Here is a 22,247-nt window from a genome sequence, read left to right as displayed (position 1 = left end):
ACCAAGAGCCTTATTGCTGTGAAGAACCACTGAAGTCATTGATGATGATGATGATGATGAAACATTTACATAAAATATAAATTAATCTAAATGATTCATGTTCAAATCTTATCAGGTCCCACCCCTGCTCTATTTCACTTATATATCACTATAATATATGATATAATATAGGATAATATTGTTTAATCAAGTATTATACATATATATGTGTGTGTGTATATATATATATATATATATATATATATATATATATATATATATATATATATATATAAATAAAAATGTGTTGATTTTACTATAGAAAAAAGTCCATAAAGAACAAATGTCTCTTACATTCATATCATTGTCAAATGAGTTCACACAACACTGGTTGATCTTGGTTGATCGCCCGTCGACATGCTGCACACAGGAAGTGATACATTTTAAGTCAAGACAGACAACAGCTGTATTGTTCTAGTAAAGTAAAACAGCTGAAAAAAGATTGAAGTACCCAGTTTTAGAAGTGAATTCTACCTTTACGTGCATTTTAAATGAACTTAGGCTGATCTTAGTCGGACTAAGACAATAATTTGGTTTTCTTAATGTCATGTGCACACATAAGTCAATTTTTAAATGTCTGGTTTACTGTCTTTTTTGTTGTTTGTATTGTGTGCGCTTATATATAATAAAATTTACCAATAAAAAAACAAAAAACAAACACAAAGCTCTTAGCATGGCTGCTTTTTGGGGTATAATTAACAAACGGAGGCTGTTGAAAGTCGACAGGTTGCGCTGGTTTATGAAATAATGTTGTTTTAGCAGCTCGCCTCAGGATGCGCTAGCATGATGCTAATTGCTATATAATGGATAGAAGAGCTGGAGCGGAATGGACTGTAGTATCAAGAGCGCTTATATCGGAGATTTTAGAGGCACTCCCATATAATCCGATGGGCGTTTTTTCAGATCGGGACATCCCTACCAGACGTCACATGACTAAGGTTGTTTACTCTGCCACGTTGGCAGGAAACACTTCTATAAAAAATGAAGGTCAAGCTGTCAGGGTTCACGTCACTTTAAATCCACACAGAACCTGACAGACAGGCTTATCACAACATCTTCAACTTTCTGAAAAAACTTTTCTTTCATTCTACTCCAGAGAATGCCGACACGTCGCAATAAAAATGCGTAAAATAAACAAGGATGTTTAAGTTATAAAAGCACTTTCGACCTAGCTATTTTCTACAGGCTCTGCAGACAATCATGTAACCTCTGAAACGTAACAGTTCCGTTGTGTGGGGACATGTATAAATAATAATTTATACATGAAATCCTCTGTTAATTCTGTCAAATATGAGCCTGGAGTAAACCACGGGCCATTTGGACGCCTGCTACGGTGTCCTCACTGAGCCAAAAAACCTCAAACGGTGCCATCTGCTGTCCCTGCTCTGCTGACACTGACATGACAAAAGCTCACACGTCTTCTAAACCTAACACAAAAGACAAAACTGGAACACATATATTGTTCTCAAAGATACAACAGATTAATTGAATTGGTTCAGGTTGATGGTGCAGTGATGGAGCAGTGATGGGGCAGTGATGGGGCAGTGAGGGGGTGATGGGGCGTGATGGGGCAGGGGCAGTGATAGAGCAGTGATGGGGCAGTGATGGAGCAGATGGAGCAGTGATGGAGCAGTGATAGAGCAGGATGGGGCAGTGATGGGCAGATGGAGCAGTGATAGGATAGCAGTGATGGGGCAGATGGGGGGTGATGGAGCAGTGATGTGGGGCAGTGATGGAGCAGTGATGGAGCAGTGATGGGGCAGTGATGGGGCAGTGATGGAGCAGTGATGGGGCAGTGATGGGGCAGTGGTAAAAAGCTCTTTGGATGTAGCATGAGTCACACACTGTGAGGTTAGGACTGCAACTCATGATTATTTTCTCATTTGCTGGAAATGATGATGTTTCTCAAATGTCTTGTTTTTGTCCACAATGATTTCTTTGTTTTATGGCGCAAAGAAACCAGAAATTCACATTTAAGAGTCTGAAAAATCAAGGAAATATTAAAAACTGAGTAAGAGCTGAAACAATGAATTCAGTAATTTATTGTTTCAGCTCTAATTGAGAAAAAGGGGTGAATAATATCAGAAGTGAAAGCTGAATTTAAACCAACGCAAAAAACAAAAGACATCATTTAATTGATGTGTTTTTGTTTGTTTAGTGTTCTCATCCTCGCATTAGAGCAAAGTAGTTTGTTCTTTACGTTTTAAATCGGTGAATATTTCCCTGAAGCTTCACTTTGCAAAAGTATAGGTCACAATTTACATGAGAAATTACAGACGGCCTCTCTCTCTGGTGAATTTACATTCATGTTAAAAGTCTGATTCTACTGTTCTTAATGTCAGGTAAACACATAAGTCCAACTAAAACAGAGCTAGCCTTAGTCGGACTAACATACCTGGATAATGTGATTAATAGTCTGATTACTGCATGTATACACTTAGTCAGACTGGAGTCAGACACATGTATACTTGGACTACGACATTAACTCGATGCATGCAAACATATTGAGATGAACAGAATGTTATTCCAACAAGAGAGACAACAATGTTACCTCGATGAACGATGTCGTGTTTGTGGCACCAGTGAATGGCCTTGATCAGCTGGTAGATGTAGCTGCGAGCTTTGTCCGTCGGCACGCCGTTGGGTAACTCCTCCAGCAGCTCCAGCATGTTCTTTAACAAACAAGCAAAACAAGAAAACAACCGTCACAGAGAGCGGCGTTCACGTCGTGAGGAAACATCGGAACAGTCGAGAGAGAGTTTACCTTCTCCACATACTCAAAGACGAGATAGAGCTTCCCTCGTCTGCGGAAGGCCTCCTTCAGCTCCACGATGTTCTCCTGCTTCAGAGTCCGGAGCATCTTCAGCTCCCGCAGCGTCGTCTCTTTAACCTCCTCATTTTCTACATGGCGGCGACACAGAGGGAGAGAAATCAGCCACACACTGGTTTCACATAAATGAAATGAAGAGGGTTGTACTACAAAACTACTACAAAAGAAATAACTAAGTGAGTGGAGAGGAACCTCGTACCTTCACTGTCCTTGAATTTCTTAATGGCAACAACTTCATTGGTGTCCTGCAACGAAAAACACAGGATATTAGCTTTCATTAAACAGCTGTGAAGAGAAATAACTACACTTTATAATAATTGTGATTCACATTATAGAATCATATATATATATAACTGTATAAAAACAGCTTTAAACACTGAAATCCAGACGTTTTTGTCAATTAGGGCTGCAGTGATTCATCGACTAATCCAGAGGTCTCAAACTTGTGGTTTGTGGTCCACTCAGGGCCCGCCACCAGGGATCAAAGTTATATTGAGTTATTTCGGCATGGTTTTTTTTGTTTACTGATGTAATTTTGTTTATTACAAACTTCAACTCAGCGGCTTAAATCTGTTTTTCCTTGTCTTCACGGAAAGTGAACCTCTGTGTGGTTCTCAGCAGTGTCAGTGCTTTCATCGGCCGCTGCCTTCATGTGGTCACTCTGACTCACTGCTGCAGTAATGGCGGCTCCACTAGATGGCAGAACACACATACACACACGTCAGTGGAGACATTTGTGTTTAATAATAAGTAAAATAATCAACAATATATATTTATACATATATACGTATACATATATATATATATATATATTTAAGGATCAAAGCACTAAGAGCCAGAACTAATGAGCAGTGAGTCAGACATGAGACTGTGTGTGTGTGTGTGTGTGTGTCGCCTCATTCCTCGACATGTCTGTCCTAGTTCAGCCTGGTATTTCTGCCTGTGGCTCAGAGCTCTGCTCCACTTTCAATCATCAGAGCCGCAGGAAACCTCGCTGCTGTCTCACACACACATACACACAGATCAATGCCCATCTTTAGATATCGGGGTCAGCCCAGGGCCGATGTTTTTGTTGTCTTTGTTTGTTTTTAAACCACCCTCCACTTTTACTCACTCTCCCACACCAAAGTCCAGAGAGAAAATCAGAGATTTTAGCTAGCAGTGGACACAGGAGCTGCTGGTCCTCTGCTGCCTCGTGTGGCCACTTTGTGTCACCGAGGTCAATCTGAACGTTGGATTTCAAACACTGAAGTGACAAAATCATACATTTGAACTTAGTGATGGAGGCAGCAGTGGATCAACAACTCCTGTGTGTGAAGTGGTTTACAAACTTCAGTTTCCTGTTGGAAGTCTGTCTGACAGTGACATAAGTAGAAGGATTAAATATTTAGATCTAACTGCACAATAGACAAGTCACTCCAGTCTTTGTCTTTAAAGTAACCTCCATGTATCAGGGGACAACAGCAACTTTCAGCACTCAGACAGGAAATGTGTGTCCTCTCCCTCATCTTCCGTCTCTGGCTCTTTGGCTCTGGATCAGACCACACACAGATGAGAGCGTCACTCAAGGTGACCCATTTAAAGCTAGATGTGAATGTCCTCTTTTTGGCCCACTGATGTCCCACTTTCTGTTCACTGCTCGCAAAAATAACTGTTCCCTTCAGAAAAGGGGGGCGGACAGACTCTTTTTTTTAATCCTCCACTTAATAAATGGAGATTTGTCTGACAGACACTCAGAAAAAGCACCATCATCAGCTACGCCAGGAAAAAGAACAGAAAACAAGTCATGTTGAGTCCTAATTATATCTGAAGTCAGGACTGGGAGTGACGTCACCGCAGAATTCACCACGTTCCCGTTGAGACGTTAGGATAAAAAAATGTGGACGCAGAATCATCACGGGACTCGCTGTTCGCGATAAAGCTCCGTACGTCACGTGGCTCAGAGTTCACTGTTATCAGTCAGTATCAGTCGGATACTGGGCAAAATCGGATATCGGACAGATAACATTTCTATATATCACACGCTTCACTCAAAGCATTCAAAGCATTTTAGCTGAGTCATGTCTGGGCTGTTTATTTGTGACACAAGTCTTTGGAATGACTCATACGTTCATCAATGGTCTAGAAGTGGTCTTGAGTTTGTGATATCACCTTGAATCAATGCAGATTGACCGATATATCGCAAAAAAAACTTGACTGTATATATCTGATCCTTAAAGCGCCCCCTGGTGGAAATGAACATTATTCCATAAACCTTCCCTTTATTTTACCCCAGAGACACTCCTTCAAGAGGAAGCTTTACCACAGAGACAACAGCATCCCCTGCAGGTCAGCAGAGTATGTCCACAAATGAAAACACTACTTTTTTTTTTTTAGATTAAAATTAAAACCAGTTTCTGTGATTTTTCAGCTTCTTAACCCTCTTAGGAGCATCATGAGGATTGATGTAGATTTTATGGCTGTAGAATTGTCATAAAAATGTTCTATGAGTGAGTTCTTCTGCTCCTTTATCCAAGATAACGTTCACTTTGCATATATGTCAGTTATTCAACCGTCTTTAGAAGCTGACGTCACAAATGTGTGAGGCGCTGGTGAATCTCATAGGTGATTGGACGCCTGAGGTTCTACAGTAATTACAAGTATATGAGAATATAAGAAAACCTTAGTAAATATGAGTAAACCTGAGTAAATGTGAGTAAACCTGAGTAAACCTGAGTAAACCTGAGTAAACCTGAGTAAATGTGAGTAAACCTGAGTAAATGTGAGTAAACCTGAGTAAACGTGAGTAAACGTGAGTAAACCTGAGTAAACCTGAGTATACCTGAGTATACCTGAGTATACCTGAGTAACTGTGAGTAAACCTGAGTAAATGTGAGAAAACCTGAGTAAATGTGAGAGTAAATGTGAGAAAACCTGAGTAAATGTGAGAAAACCTGAGTAAATGTGAGTAAATGTGGGTAAACCTGAGTAAATGTGAGTAAATGTGGGAAAACCTGAGTAAATGTGAGTAAATGTGGGTAAACCTGAGTAAAATGTAAATGAAATGTGAGTAAATGTGGGTAAACCTGAGTAAATGTGAGTAAATGTGAAGTAAAAATGACCTGACCTGAGTAAATGTGTAAATGTGAGTAAATAAATGTGGGTAAACCTGAGTAAATGTGGGTAAATGTAAACCTGAGTAAATGTGTAAAGTAAACCTGAGTAAATGTGGGTAAATGTAAATGGGTAAATGTGAGTAAACCTGAGTAAATGTGGGTAAATGTGAGTAAACCTGAGTAAATGTGGGTAAACCTGAGTAAATGTGGGTAAATGTGAGTAAACCTGAGTGAATGTGAGTAAACCTGAGTAAACCAAAGGAGAAAAGTGACATTGGTGTCCTCGTCGGCTTGTTTTTGTTATCCTTGACTACAAATATAACAAAATAATGTGAGATGAAACATGTATTTTGTTGGGACTTGTCTTGTGAGTATTTTTAGTCTCAACTTTAAGCAACAGTTAAAAAAAGAACACAACTATGTTTTTAAAGCGGAAGAATATGACGGTCGTTTCCTCTGAATGCTGGCGGGCCAATCTGTGGACGTATGTTGGAGTGTGCCACATATGTTCTCACTCACATGCTAATAATAGATGAGTCATGTGACCGAGTGATGCTGTTCAGTGCTCAGTGTCGGCTTCTTTGCTCTCAAGTCTGTGTGTGCAAACATGCAACTGTTAGCTGAAAGTGTCATGGTGAAAGCGAAGGTTTAATTAAGGTCTTTTGAAGCGTCGCTGTACAAGATACTGACCCATACTTAGTGCTAATGTGTTGTGTCTTTAAGAAAAGACTCGCTGTCAGTTTGAGTCGACGATATCTTTATGTGCACGTCTTTAACTCACGGTTAGGCAGGAAACTGAAGTTTGTAAACCACTCACACTCCCACACCAGAGTCCATAGAGAAAATCACTTCATTTATTACAATAGCTGCTTATTAAAGTGGAAGGACCATTCATAAGCTAAATACATACACACGCTAACCCTAAACCTGACCCTAATGATGCTGCTGAGGCTGTCAATGTTTTACCTCTGTAAAACAGAGCAGCAGCAGCAGCAGCAGCAGCAGCAGCAGTAGCAGAAAGCAGCAGCAGCAGAAAGCAGTTCACAGGAGGAGAGAGAACTTTCCACACTTAAACACACACACACACACACACTCACCTGCTGCTTTTTCTACGTCTCACACACGACCACGTGCTAAAGAGCCACCAATGCTGATCACGCATGAGCAGCCTTATCAGCATGCAGTGAAACTAGTGACAAACACAAAGTGTGTCACATGTTCAACGACAGAAAAAAGAAAACCTTTCTTTTTCAATGAAATCAAGACTAGTTTAAGTGCAGCAGCAATCATGTCAGTTTGCTCAATGGCAGCCGCCTCGACCCCTGCCTCCTAACCATCATCTGAAAAGCTGGTTTTATAAAGGGCAGACAGCTATCCTCGTCAGCTATATACGTCGTCTGCTCAACATAATACTGTCCAAACCACTATCACAACACCCTGAAATGGTAATTACTGTGGATGCAGAAAAGGCTTTTGACAGAGTAGAGTGGAAGTATTTATTTTCAGTTCTAAGTAAACTTTTATCTCGTGGATTAAATTGCTATACAACGGTCAGTCCAATTTCTTTCCTTTAACACGCGGCTATCACCATTGCAGTTGAACAGCACTTTTCAATCGTTTATTGCCCTCAGGAGTTCACAGAGTTTCACTCTATGCCGATGACCTCTAACTCCACTGTCTGCAATGACAAGATTCTGGATATTTTACACACATTTGGTTCCTTTTCTGGTTATAAATTTAACATTAACAAAAGTGAATGTTTTGCCTCTTAATGAAGCAGCAAAACAGATCTGGGCTCAAGCACTACTGTTCCACTTAGTCTCTTCTAGTTTTAATATTTCGGCATTAATATGTTGAATAGTTTCCCTTTACTGTACAAAGATAACATTGTGGCACTGGTCAGGAAGGTTCAGATCTACTACGCTGGAATGTCTGAGGTAGAATCAATTCTATCAAAATGAATGTCCTACCAACATTTGTATTTCTTTTTCAGTGTCTATCTTTACATTCCCAAAACTATCTAACTCTCTTCCAAGAATTGGGTAAGATTATTTCACATTTCATTTGGGCGGGAGAGTCTCCAAGGGCAAAGTACTCAATTTTGCACATGACGAGGGACGAGGGTGGCCGGGTTCTGCCGGATTTCAGGGCGTACTTTTGGGCAGCAAACGTTCAAAAAATCTATACCTGGTACAACTCCCCCAGCACAGACTGGTGTCCGATGGAAGCCATCTCTTTATCAGCTTTAATCTGTGTCACCTCTCTTTCCCCACTAATGCCCTTCTGTGAAAACCATTTATTTCCACCCTCAGCACTTCATTCAAATTATACTCTGTGGAAAGAGAACTTTTTGATATTTTTATCTCCTTTGAGAACCTCCACAAGCTCATTTATTTACATATTTTCAAGCCAGAGATTTGGTTCGTTGGTCTCTCCCCAAAGTAGAATCTTGCCTCCCCTGACTCTTGGCTAAAGGATCTAACGTCATTTCGACACTTAGAGAAAATCTAGTAGAGCATTAGGGGGTGCTCCGACACATTTGATAAAACTTGGAATCCCATTCTTGCCTTAATCAATTCCATTCCATCCTTAGATGATTAAGAACTGATTTTGTTTTCGTCAGGACTCTGAAAGAGGTCAGTATTTGTCTTTGGTGTGATGACATGGTGGCCGAGCTCGAGGCACAACATATACAAACCCTTACAGCTCCTTTTGTTCCTCTCTCTCTCTTTCCAAGCATTTTGGATCCCTCCTCTAAATGTCCCTTTTTACTTTGTTCTCTGTTGGTTTGGTTACTGTTCACACCTTCTGTTTTTGCTTGGTTTCTGACCATCAGAATGGTCAGTTATGACCTCTATGTGACCTTTTCTTAACAATGTGTGTGTTTGTACGTCGAAGTGGTGCGAACACACGAACACACGTTTGCTGACTTTATCCGGCACATTAGCTTCATATATAAAATCCTCTGTAAAACACTGTGCTCCACTGTGCAGCCACCAACAGTACACTTGTCCCTCCGCGTTGACATAATACCGCTCTTCCTCCCTCGCCTGCACTCTCGCAGGGACAAGGTGGAGCTAAGGTGGAGCTCTCCAAGTAAACTTACTGGTGGGCGGTAACATTCGCGGTGAAATGCGCATGCTGCCGTCATAAGTGCAGGGAATTCAACATGGAGCGTTTTATCGCCTATACTTACACTAAGGGGGACCACGAAAACATGACTGAGTATTCTTTTTCCACACTTTGGCGACTAGTAGGGCCTCCAGAGTCCCAAATATAAGTATTGAAATGGTTAAAAAGTTGATTTTGTATAATAATATAAGAATATTTTTCAGTGATCAGTGATTTTAACATCACACACACACAGGAGTTGTTGATCCACTGCTGCCTCAATCACTAAGTTCTAATGTCTTATTTTGTCACTTGAAATCAGTGTTTGAAATCCTTTGTTCAGATTGACCTCAGTGACACAAAGTGACCACACGAGGCAGCGGAGGACCAGCAGCTCCTGTGTCCCTGTGAGCTAAAATCACTGATTTTCTCTATGGACTTTGGTGTGAGAGTGAGTGGTTTACAAACTTCAGTTTCCTGTTTGTCTGTCTGTCTGTCTGACAGTGAGATAAAGATGTGAACATGTAATCAGGACATCATAGACTGAGCTGACGTACAGTATATGAGTGTGTAAAGCTCTCTGAAGTTAGTTATATATTCGATCATTAAATCAATCCTCTCTGGACTGTTGTGCGTTAAATCCATTGATCACTTTGCTGCTCGACATGTGAAAACACAGTGACGATGAATTGTGTGGCTGCAGATCCATGTGGAAAAATACCATCTGGAAAATACTGTACTGTTAGTGTGAACTCACAGATCTATGCCACACACACACACACAGCCATGAGATGACACTTGTGTGAAAGCAGAATCACACGAGTGTTTGATGTCACTGTGACTATGGGAGGGGCTGTAACTGCTGCTGCTGCTGCTGTAACTGCTGCTGCTGTAACTGCTGCTGTTGTAACTGCTGCTGCTGCTGTTACTGCTGCTGCAACTGCTGCTGCTGCTGTAACAGCTGCTGCTGTTACTGCTGCTGCAATTGCTGCTGCTGTTACTGCTGCTGCAACTGCTGCTGCTGTAACTGCTGCTGCTGTTACTGCTGCTGCTGTAACTGCTGCTGTAACTGCTGCTGCTGTAACTGTTTTAACTGCTGCTGCTGTAACTGCTGCTGCAACTGCTGCTGCTGCTGCTGCTGCTGCTGCTGCTAACTGTTTTAACTGCTGCTGCTGCTGCTGCTGTAACTGCTGCTGTAACTGCTGCTGTTGCTGTAACTGCTGCTGCTGTTACTGCTGCTGCTAACTGCTGCTGCTGTTACTGCTGCTGCTGCTGTAACTACTGCTGCTGTAACTGCTGCTGCTGCTGTAATGCTGCTGCTGCTGCTGCTGCTGCAACTGCTGCTGCTGCTGTAACTGCTGCTGTAACTGCTGCTGCTGCAACTGCTGCTGCTGCTGCTGCTGTTACTGCTGCTGCAACTGCTGCTGTTACTGCTGCTGCTGTGCTGGCTGCTGCTGTGACTGCTGCTGCAACTGCTGCTGCTGCTGTAACTGCTGCTGCAACTGCTGTACTGCTGCTGTTACTGCTGCTGCAACTGCTGCTGCTGCTGTTTTAACTGCTGCTGCAACTGCTGCTGTAACTGCTGCTGCAAATGCTGCTGCTGCTGTAACTGTAACTGCTGCTGCTGTTACTGCTGCTGCTGATGTAACTGCTGCTGCTGCTGCTGCAGCTGTAACTGCTGCCTGCTGCTAACTGCTGCTGCTGCTGCTGCTGTAACAGCTGTTACTGATGGTTGCTGTTACTGCTGCTGCTGCTGTAACTGTTTTAACTGCTGCTGCAACTGCTGTTACTGCTGCTGATGTAACTGCTGCCGCTATAATTGCTGCTGCTGCTGTAACTGCTGCTGTCGTAACTGCTGCTGCTGCTGCTGTGCTGCTGCTGCTGTTACTGCTGCTGTAACTGCTGTAACTGATGCTGCTGCTGTTGCTGCTGTTGTAACTGCTGTAAATGCTGCTGTAACTGCTGTAACTGCTGTAACTGCTGCTGCTGCTGCTGCTGTAACTGCTGCAACTGCTGCTGCTGCTGCTGCTGCTGCTGCTGTAACTGTTTTTGCTGCAACTGCTGCTGCTGTAACTGCTGCTGTAACTGCTGCTGCTGCTGTAACTGCTGCTGCTGTAACTGCTGCTGCAAACTGCTGCTGTTGCTGCTGCTGCAACTGCTGCTGCAACTGCTGCTGCTGTTACTGCTGCTGATGTAACTGCTGCTGCTATAATTGCTGCTGCTGCTGTAACTGCTGCTGTGTAACTGCTGTAACTGCTGCTGCTGTAAATGCTGCTGCTGCTTGCTGGCTGTAAATGCTGCTGCTGTAACTGATGCTGTAACAGCTGTTAGATGCTGTTGCTCTGCTGTAACTGCTGTAACTGATGCTGCTGCTGTTGTTGTAACTGTTGTAACTGCTGCTGCTCTAACTGATCCTGTTGCTGCTGCTGTAACTGATGCTGTAACAGCTGTTACGATGCTGCTGCTGTAACTGCTGCTGCTGCTGTTCTTCAGAGCATTACTGCTGAAATAATCCCGTTCTCTGAGCAGCTGCGACGCCGCAGCAGCAGCAGTTACAGCAGCAGCAGCAGCTCAAAGAACGTGATTATTTCAGCAGAGACACGCCCCCTCCTGTACGTGTGTTTAACAGGAATAATTAACTCTGGGGGAAAAAGATCCCTGGACCACAAAGAGAAACAGAGAAGAAAGCATTCACACTGATGTGGATCAGAGTGAAACACTGGGTCTGGACTAGAACAGAGCAATAATTGGTGTGTATGTATATACATACATATACATATATATATAGATATATACATATATATATATAATGTATATATGTACATACATATATATACGCATATGTATGTATATGTACAGTATATACATACATATATGTATAAACAGTATGTGTATATATAGTATATACTGTATATATATATTTTGGAAATCGTAATATCATGATAAAGTATCTGTGGCTGATAATCAAGTCATTTTTGAAATACAAAAAATATTATAAATATTAAAAGAACAAGTGGAATTGACAAAACTGTATCTGTCTGTCTGTTAGTTATATAAATGGCGCACGGTTCACTTGACAGGGTTCAAACTTTACTAAGGGCACCAGAGTGTGCAGTGCCAAAAAAAATGTAAGAGATATCATTAAAAATGTGGATAAATATAGATATATATCACTGAAAGGAACCTGGAACCACTCACTCTCCCACACCAAAGTCCACAGAGAAAATCAGTGATTTTTTGAGTTCTAATTTGAGTTTTTTTCTCAATTCAGCATTTGAAATCCTACATTTGGATTGACCTCAGTGACACAAAGTGACCACACGAGGCAGCAGAGGAGCAGCAGCAGCTCCTGTGTCCCTGTGAGCTTCTCTATGGACTTTGGTGTGGGAGAGTGAGTGGTTTACAGACTTCAGTTTCCGTTGGAAAAGTCTGTCTGACCGTGAGATAAAGACGTTTATGAGCTGAGACTTTTGTTTTATTTTGGCGTAGCGGGCACTCGCAGCACAGTCAGTGATGATCAGAGCCTTGGATCTGTGATAAAGTCAAATGGGCCAATAATATCACTGCTGCTGAAATATCAGACAGCATTTCATTCAAATTCTTCTGATGAACATTTCACGTAAGCAATGAAATGTCAGTGAATAATAAAAAATATATTTAAAAAAAGAAGCCTCAGAAAACCTGCAATTCTTTGTTATTTCACACAAATGAATAAATAAATAAACAAATAAATAAATAAATAAATAAATAAATAAAGAGTGTCAGAGACAAAGCAGCAGCCTCCATCTGTCGCGTGGACTTCACCGAGTTGTGCGAAATGTTGACACTGTCATTTTGCAGCTGCCTGAGAACGGGATCAATCACAGTCTCCATAATAAAGCGCAGTAATTACAGCTTACAGCACCAGATTCTGACCATGGTTGTGTGTTGTTATTCACGTTTTTTTCCTCTTCTACAGATCTCACACTTAAGCTAATGGAGACACTGGAGTAAAGGTCACGGCTGAAACAAACGTCGTAATTGTGAGGCAGACAAACGCACAACAAAAAGAACAGAAAAGGAAAAACAGTCACAGAGGACTGTCATGAAAGAGTGTTTCTGGGTTTTTCTCCCTCCTGCAGATCTCAGTCAGTAGGAGGCAGTTAGTCTCTTATTCACGCTGGATTGATGTCAAAGCCTCGTCCTTAAATGGACCGAGATGACAGGACTTGTTACTGCAGCGTTGGTTGTTGTGATTTTCCTCTTATTCTCATGCTAAAAAAACATTATTACTTCAAGGGAGACACTTCATTTGCTCCTGTTCAAAGCAGATTTGACACTGGTGATCCAAATTAAGACAACGGACAATAACGATGACCAAATATTCAACAGCAGCCAGTGAAGGTATCACATTAAAGCTGTGGTCATTTACATCAGAGTGACGTCACCTCTGACAAGGGCTGCAACCATTCATTGATTACTTTCTTAATCGTTAATCATTTTGATAATCGATTAATCCGTTTGAGTAGATTTTTTCACATTAAAACCTTCTTAAATGTGAATATTTTCTACTTTCTGTCATTTTTCAGCTTCTTAAATGTGAATATTTTCTACTTTCTGTCATTTTCAGCTTCTTAAATGTGAATATTTTCTACTTTCTGTCATTTTTCAGCTTCTTAAATGTGAATATTTTCTACTTTCTGTCATTTTTCAGCTTCTTAAATGTGAATATTTTCTACTTTCTGTCATTTTTCAGCTTCTTAAATGTGAATATTTTCTACTTTCTGTCATTTTTCAGCTTCTTAAATGTGAACATTGTTTGGTTTCTTTGCTCCATAAAACAAAGAAATCATTCAAACACAAAACAAAAACAACAAAAACAACAAAAACACATCATTTCCAGGTTTGATTAAACACTGCTGAAAACAGAAAACATGGACTCAGATGTAACTCAGAGTGGCCACTGTTAGCAGCACCAGTGAAAATCCCCTGAATCAAAGCATGAGGAATGAAATGGGTAAGGAGTTAAAGACTGAAAGTGAAGGCGATGATTGGACATAACTGCTGATAGATCTTACCTTGTGTCGGCACTTTAAGACAACACCATATGCACCTGAAAAACAAACACAGCATCACTCAGTGTGTTTACATGCACGTTAACCCTCTCATGAGCATCATGAGAGGGTTGATGTAGATTTTATGGCTGTAGAATTGTCAGGAACCGTTATTCAATCCTTTAGGACTGACAGTCCTGAGAAGCTGACGCCACAGACGCGCGACGCGCCGGTGAATGTGATTGGACGCTCGTTCCTCTGAAGTCCTGAGGTTCTATCTTAATGACGTGTAGTGTATGAACACAAAGCTCTATTTCTAGATGTCAGCAACGACAGGATGGTCACAGAAGGGATCAAATGACAATGTCCAGCTATGAACTTTGCGTGAAAACAAACATACTGATGCTCTTGCTTTGTTTCTTATTGTCCTGGAATTCAGTTTTATTGTTGTAAATTTAAACCCAAACCACAGTGATTTCATATTTCAATTTGACCTAAATGTGTTTCTTTTCTCTTGTTCCTTGAACTTAGGGTTCTAAAACAGTGTCAGGAGCCTGGAGGAGGTGTCCCAGTTTGTTTTTTTACAGCCCTGCACCCACATCCACATCGTGATTCAGGACAAAGTGCAGCTCACATCTGATGAACTCAAGAAAGAAACGACAATTTACTCCAAAACATGCTACGTGACTGGCCCTGCTGCAGGATCTAAAGAAGGAAATAAGGAGGGAACCATTGAGCTTATTTTGACACACACTACAGATGATCTTAAGTTTCCCCTTATCCCCTGAACTGGAACTCAACAAAGGCTGCAGCCATTATTTGAATATTCAAATTCCCAAAAGGAACTGAATATTACAACAAATACACAACGGATATTGTGTTGTGTAGTACAACTGTATGCTGTACGCCTCACGTATGAAAACTAGGGATGTCCTGATCCAATATTGATAACGTATATCGGTCCGATATCAGCCAAAAAACGCATATCGGATTATATCGGACCGCCTCTAAAATCTCCAATATAAGCGATCTGATACGACAGTCCATTCCGCTCCAGCTCTTCTATCCAGCAGTGCCTGTTGTGATCACGTGGGCTCTGTGTGTTTGATGCATGTAGATCACATGATCACAACAACAGCGTGTGTGCTACTGCTATTTCAGAGGTTAAACATTTTTCTTTAACCTCTGAAACAGAGCTAGACGTTAGCGTCATGCTAGCTTATCCTGAGGCGAGCTGCTAAAACAACATTATTTCATAAACCAGCGCCACCTGTCGACTTTCAACAGCCTCCGTTTGTTAATTATACCCCAAAAAGCAGCCATGCCAAGGGCTTTGTGTGTTTTACATGTGTCCTGAAGCTCCACACACGGAGCTAAGTACGTCTGCGGGGCCGGTCCCCGGGCTCCAGGTTTACCTGTGGTACGAGTCACTCACCCTGTGTGGGTTATCCAAAATAGTGAAAACACAGGGGGTGTTTTCTGAAGAAACGCTGTTACCTGTGAAACACGGGTGCTCTGAAAACACCCCCATTAGCATTTGGTACTTTCCTCCTGATGAAATGAACATGGCAAAATATCCAATATTCTTATGTTGAAGGTTAAAATTGATGTAGCCATTGGTTAATAATACATGGGTCATTGTTCTCTGTTTAAGTAATATCACTTGATCAAGCCTATTCTAACATTCCACACCACAAAATAAGTCATTAAAGTGTGAATGATTCGTGCTGATATCGTATCGGATCAATATCTGTATCGGCCAATATCAAGGCTGCAATAGCGGTATCGTATCGGAAGTGAAAAAGTTGGGGATATCCCGAATAAAAATTATCAAATAAATCCTCTCTCTCACCTTCACCCACAATCCCAAGGACTTCAAATTTATTCATCACATCACCGATGTCAGGGATCTTCATGAAGTCAAAAGGCGTGATGTGTCAGATGCATGGCGCTCGGGTGGAGGGGGCGTGGCTACAGGATGGCGTGAGCTGGCCATACATTTGCTCCTGAGAGACGAGCGTCTGTTATGAGCCATAATATCCACCACATGCCTTCAGCAGCAGCAGCAGCAGCAGTCGGGTGAGTAACTGTGGAAAAGCAAGAAACAGCAGCATAAATAAGTATAAATATGTGCACACTAGTTTTCAGCTTTATCTCACTGTCAGACAGACTTTTCCAACAGGAAACTGAAGTTTGTAATGCACTCACTCTCCCACACCAAAGCCCATAGAGAAAATCAGTGATTTTAGTTCACAGGGACACAGGAGCTGCTGGTCCTCTGCTGCCTCGTGTGGTCACTTTGTGTCACTGACGTCAATCTGAACAAAAGATTTCAAACACTGGTGACAAAATAAGACATTTGAACTTAGTGATGGAGGCAGCAGTGGATCAAGGACTCCTGTGCGCTGTGATCAGTCATGTGACCTTATTCATCAGTCATGTGACCTTATTCTGTGGTGGAAAATCCTGGATTTAAACACTCCATAAACGTACTGGAACCACCGAGCAGGTCACAAGGTGTTTCCTTCCATGTGTGATCATGTTACTGGAGGTCAGAGGTCAGATTTAGTGATTGCTACGCGACTCTCTTATGACTTCAACTCTTTTTGCACTTTGTTTACAATTGACTGATTATTGTTACACTGAAGTAGACAAGTCTCACAATGCCAGATCTAGTGTATCTGTGCTCAAAGAGAGAAAAAGATCAAATCATGACACCACTATGTATTTGACAAATGTATTCAGTATAATAAACATGATGATTATCAATGCAACAGTCTTTAAAAGCAGAAAGTCACCACAGATACTTGATCACGATATGACAGCTATAACATCCATATCTTGCTCGGCGAGTGTTAATGTGATGGCGGTGTCCGCTCGTCTCCACACACTTTTCCCTCTGATTGAATCAGAAAGCACTCCAGACGCCACTTTCTCTTTCATTTGATCTTCTCCTCCGCTGGAAAAGCTGGAGGATGATTCTCACTCACTCACTCACGCTCAAACTCAGTCTCCTACAGTGTGCGTCGCTGTGGGCGCAGGAGCCACTCATCAGGATGCACAAAAATAAAACTCCCGTCTCCCAGAACGTTTAACAACTCCGCGTGGTCGTCCGTTACTCCTCTGTCTTACTCATCATCATCATCAACACAGGTGTGTGTGTGTGTGTGTGTGTGTGTGTGTGTGTGAGTGTGTGCGTGTGTGCGCGTGTACACACTGAGGGCAAACCTGACAACGCAGATATTCAGACGGAATCCAAACACCGAGCGCTTCTTAAAACTGCATCATGTCACGTACAGCCTCACTGTTTTTCCCTGAGAAGATTCCAGCCGACTCTACTCTCCTGTGCAGGAATTCACTGGGCACAGCTTTGGAACACATACTTTACTCAGCTGTCAACACAATGACTCATGCTTGGTGATAAATTCACATTCAAACATGCTCGTGCATCGTTACCATTAGTCTGATCTGACATTACAATCATCAGAATCAAAAATAATGCTATGCATTTTGAAACAAAACACTCCTGTGAGAGGTAAACAAGCATCAAAGACTGAAGTGGTTATTGAGCGTTCTAAAAGTTAATTTATTATTACACTGAATTAATTACAGACTACTCTGATTATTATTGATGAATAAAAAAAGAGTTCCAGTGTCTTAAAATAATGTTTTAACAACATCCCAGCAAGCTTGCCTCGCATGAGAAAAGACGTTAACGTTCATGTTCACGTCTTTATCTCACTGTCAGACAGACTTTTCCAACAGGAAACTGAAGTCTGTAAACCACTCACTCTCGCACACCAAAGTCCAGTGAGAAAATCTGTGATTTTAGCTCGCGAGGTCTACTGCTGCCTCGTGTGGTCAATTTGTGTCACTGAGGTAAATCTGGGTGATGACTTTTAAATGCCAAAAATCAGACATTAGAACTTAGTGATGGAGGCAGCAGTGGATCAACACCTCCTGTGTGCTGCGATGTTAAAATTAGAGATATTAATTGATTACTAAATTAGTCGTCCACTATTTTGATCATCGATTAATCGGTTTGAAGCTTTTTTCATGATTAAAACAAGATTTCTGTTTGTTTCAGCATCTTAAATGTGAATATATTCTTCGTGGCTTTGCTCCAAAAAACAAAGAAATCATTAAAACTCAATCATCTTGGTGTGTGGACAAAAACAAGACATTTGATCATCATTTGCAGGTTTGAAAACTACTATCAAGTTCCTTTACAGCTAACAGAGCCAAGCTGGAAAATAAATGTGAAGACTTGCTGCGTAACAACATTAGGATAGTGGGAGTGCCGGAGGGTCCTGACTAGGGATGGGCATTCGATTAAATTTTCTTAATCGATCGTCGGAAAAATTAACAAATACAAAACACAGAGTGTGTCAATAAGTGTCCTCAATGTCATATTTATTATAAGATAAAAAACTGTTAGCACTTAAACTGGATCTGTTCAATGGTTACACTTGTGCTGCTCTAAAGCAGCGGAGCCTGCAGCTAGAAGCCAAAGCTCAGAAACACAACTGAAGCTCAGTTGGTATCAAAGCACTGTTGTCATCAAAGTGCAGTTTGGCATCAAAGCTTTGCTATCAAAGCTCTTTTATTGTTCAGCAACAGCCCATCATCAACCATAGCAAGTTTTGTTTGGATAGGACCTTCCATCGTGAAGTTATACGTTTTGTTGTCTGCAGCAAAAAAACGAAATCTTTGCCAACTTTGGCGCCCCTATCTCGTGCGCCATGCGACATTAAGAAAAACTTTCAATAACTTAAGCTCTTCAACTGGTCCACAGTGACCTCACCAAGTTTGAAGGTGATCGCATGAAAGCTCTAGGACAAGTTCATTCAAATACCATTGGTGCAAAATCACCAAAGTCGGCTCAGAGTCCGCATGCAATCCAAGATGGATCCAAATCCTGTTGGTTTTAGAGCCTAGGTCTTCACTACCTTTTTTGACCGTCCCGACCTAAGGTACGTGTGTACCAAGTTTCGTTCATGTACATTAAACCCGACACCAGATGACCTAATATGTTAACCTTATGTGTCTCTGTCTAACTATTAATCATCAGAACCCGTACGACTTGTCGGTTTTACAACCTAACTGTGTGTGTGTGAAATAAATCTTCATAAAGACACTCGAGTTGTTCCCGCCGTACTTGATCTGGTTGCCCTTTCCAGAAGGGATTATTGAGCTGAAAGGATCAGTCAGTAAAAATCTGGACATTGACATTGCTCGGTATGGTCTGATTCATCCAGTGCGACTTTGCATCACGTACAACGGTGTTGAGGACTTTGTTTCAGTGGAGGAAGCCAGTTCCTTTGTCACAACCTTGATTTCTGGGTGAGCTCCAATGGCTTTTCAGATCTGTGTTCTATTATTGCCTAAAGTTTGTGGACTCACTAGCCTTAATTCTCTACCTGTGCACTATTAGGTGGTTTTCTGGTTTATTGCACTAACTAGGTTATGTGCTCGGTGTCATATACCGTACCAGGGCTGTACCATATTTTGTATTTTTGTACTTCACATCAAATCAGCACTACCTCATTTTATGCTCTCTGCATCTATTTGAACAGAACTTAGGGCCTGCTGTTATTTGTTCATTAGTATTTTCACGTGCTTCACTGTATCCATCTGATCTATGTGGAAATTTGATTAGTGTTAGTAAGGCGGCCATGTTTATTGTTTTGTTGGAATATTCACCATTAGATGAAACAATATTTTATAATGTGAGTTGGTTTTTTTCAATATATCATGTTTATCAATGCGCGCATGTTAGAGTTTTTTTATTCTCTCTCTTTTGTTTGTTCTGCGTAGTCTCCTTCTGCGCTGTCTCCTTTGTTCTGTGTTTGTCCCACCTCAGCTCTCTGTGACCATTTGCATTTTTGTTGTTTTCTTTATTTAAATGGTTAATGGCAATATAGATCCCAGCATTGCTGGGTCAGGCACACCTCTCAGATTTATTAGTTGGGAGATCAGAGGTATCAGAGGTACCCTGATAAGACATCTAAGGTTTTTACACACGTGAAACATTTAAACTCTGATATAGCATTTTTACAGGAGACTCCTTGTGACAGTCAGTCCAGCTCCTGAAAGCACCCGCTCTGAGGTGACTGACTCACAGGTTACCGGTTTAATTTTTCAAAACATTTATTGGTAAATTGGCACTGCTACTTTTATCTGGATTCAATGAATCCTTAGATAGTGTCAATTTAGATGGAATTTTAAATTTGTAGCTGCATCTTCCTTGGGTCCTTTATGTCATCATTTGAGAAACCACCCACTAGAAAATGAAGAGTGCTGCCACTCGCTGCTTAAAGGGAACATATTATGCAAAATCCACTTTTTAACCATTTCAATACTTATATTTGGGACTCTGGAGGCCCTACCAGTCGCCAAAGTGTGTAAAAAGAATACTCAGTCATGTTTTCGTGGTCCCCCTTAGTGTAAGTATAGGCGATAAAACACTCCATGTTGAATTCCCTGAGCTTATGACGGCAGCATGCGCATTTTACCACGAATGTTACCGCCCCACCAGTAAGTTTACTTGGAGAGCTCCACCTTAGCTCCACCTTGTCCCTGCGAGAGTGCAGGCGAGGGAGAAAGAGCGGTATTATGTCAACGCGGAGGGACAAGTGTGCTGTTGGTGGCTGCACAGTGGAGCACAGTGTTTTACGGAGGATTTTATATATGAAGCTAATGTGCCGGATAAAGTCTGGAAGAAGTGGGTGTGTGTTTGCCTGTGTCTCATTTGCATATAAAGGGACCATGCACGAAAACCGAACGTTCTGAAAGGGGCGGGTTTAGCAGGGTTATTGAACTGCTATGATTCTTCATCCTTATGGTATTTTGACCAAGGCATGTCACTGACATGTTCATTAGGACACCAGGGAACTATTTTAATGGGGGAAATATGATGTAATATGTCCGTTTTAATAAATACAGTTTTGTTAACTTTGACTTAGTTGTGATTTCGCATTTTTTGCATGAAAGTTTAAAATTAGCATATATTAATGCAGTATGAACAAGACTGTTTTAATGTAGACATATAGAATCATCATACTGGTGGGATTGTATGCATCAAAGTGTTAATTCAAGGCTAAGGCAAAATATCGAGACGTATATCGTGTATCGTGACATGGCCTAAAAATATCATGGTATTAAAGCCCACATAGACCGGAAGCTCCAATTAACGCTGCGTTTGTGTGTGTATCTGCGTCATGACCTCGTTTATGAAACCCTGAAGTTTCAGAACAAACAGTTCAGCCACTGCTGACAAAATTGTGTTATTATTGTTTTCCTGGGCTCAGCGAAGCGGATCGGCACTTCCGTAATTTGATGTTGTCATCAGTAAACCTCACCACTCCTCTCACCACCGTAGCGCCTCCTGGTGCGGGCACTAGTCCGGGCACATCCGGTTGCGTACATTCAACCGCAGAAGAAGAAGAACTACTCTCGTTGTAGCTGCTGAGATGCAGAGCATCCACCGTGCCAGAGGGGGAGCTGTGTATCAGAGAGCTGGCCTATCTATTATGTCACTTCCAGGTACCTGGTCAATCACAGGACAGTGGGAAAGCTCTCGTTGGCTGGCCAATCACAACACAGTCCACATTCTGGGGGTGTGGTTTTGGTCTGAAACAGCGCGGCTGACGAGAGCATCAGTGAGGAGATATTTTGATCGGCTAGTTTGCAGCGATTAGGAGGTTTTTAATCATGAAAACAAGTTAATATATGTAAGTAGACCTCCATAACTAACATATATGTGACCATGAAAACCAGTTAATATATGTAAGTAGACCTCCATAACTAACATATATATGTGACCATGAAAACAAGTTAATATATGTAAGTAGACCTCCATAACTAACATATATGTGACCATGAAAACAAGTTAATATATGTAAGTAGACCTCCATAACTAACATATATGTGACCATGAAAACAAGTTAATATATGTAAGTAGACCTCCATAACTAACATATATGTGACCATGAAAACAAGTTAATATATGTAAGTAGACCTCCATAACTAACATATATGTGACCATGAAAACAAGTTAATATATGTAAGTAGACCTCATAACTAACATATATGTGTGACCATGAAAACAAGTTAATATATGCAAGTAGACCTCCATAA

The 22,247-nt window shown here is 41.3% G+C and overlaps 1 protein-coding gene across 1 annotated transcript in view; it reads right to left on the bottom strand.

The window, feature by feature from the left end:
* Nucleotides 1–1,520: 1,520 nt before the first annotated feature.
* Nucleotides 1,521–22,247, bottom strand: part of LOC122781060 (cyclin-dependent kinase-like 5) — a 23,705-nt gene continuing 2,978 nt past the window's right edge. Inside the window, exons 2-7 of the mRNA XM_044044558.1 lie at nt 15,961–16,195; nt 14,133–14,167; nt 3,069–3,114; nt 2,804–2,940; nt 2,571–2,711; nt 1,521–1,883 (exon numbers count right to left, since the gene is read on the bottom strand). Of these exons, the coding sequence (XP_043900493.1) occupies nt 1,521–1,883; nt 2,571–2,711; nt 2,804–2,940; nt 3,069–3,114; nt 14,133–14,167; nt 15,961–16,024 (786 nt within the window). The 5' untranslated portion in view covers nt 16,025–16,195. The remainder of the gene's footprint in view (nt 1,884–2,570; nt 2,712–2,803; nt 2,941–3,068; nt 3,115–14,132; nt 14,168–15,960; nt 16,196–22,247) is intronic.

This window comes from Solea senegalensis, linkage group LG14 (assembly GCF_019176455.1).
Source record: "Solea senegalensis isolate Sse05_10M linkage group LG14, IFAPA_SoseM_1, whole genome shotgun sequence".
Taxonomy (NCBI): domain Eukaryota; kingdom Metazoa; phylum Chordata; class Actinopteri; order Pleuronectiformes; family Soleidae; genus Solea; species Solea senegalensis.
Note: the sequence above shows the minus strand (reverse complement) of the source record. Positions and strands in the feature narration are given on the sequence as shown.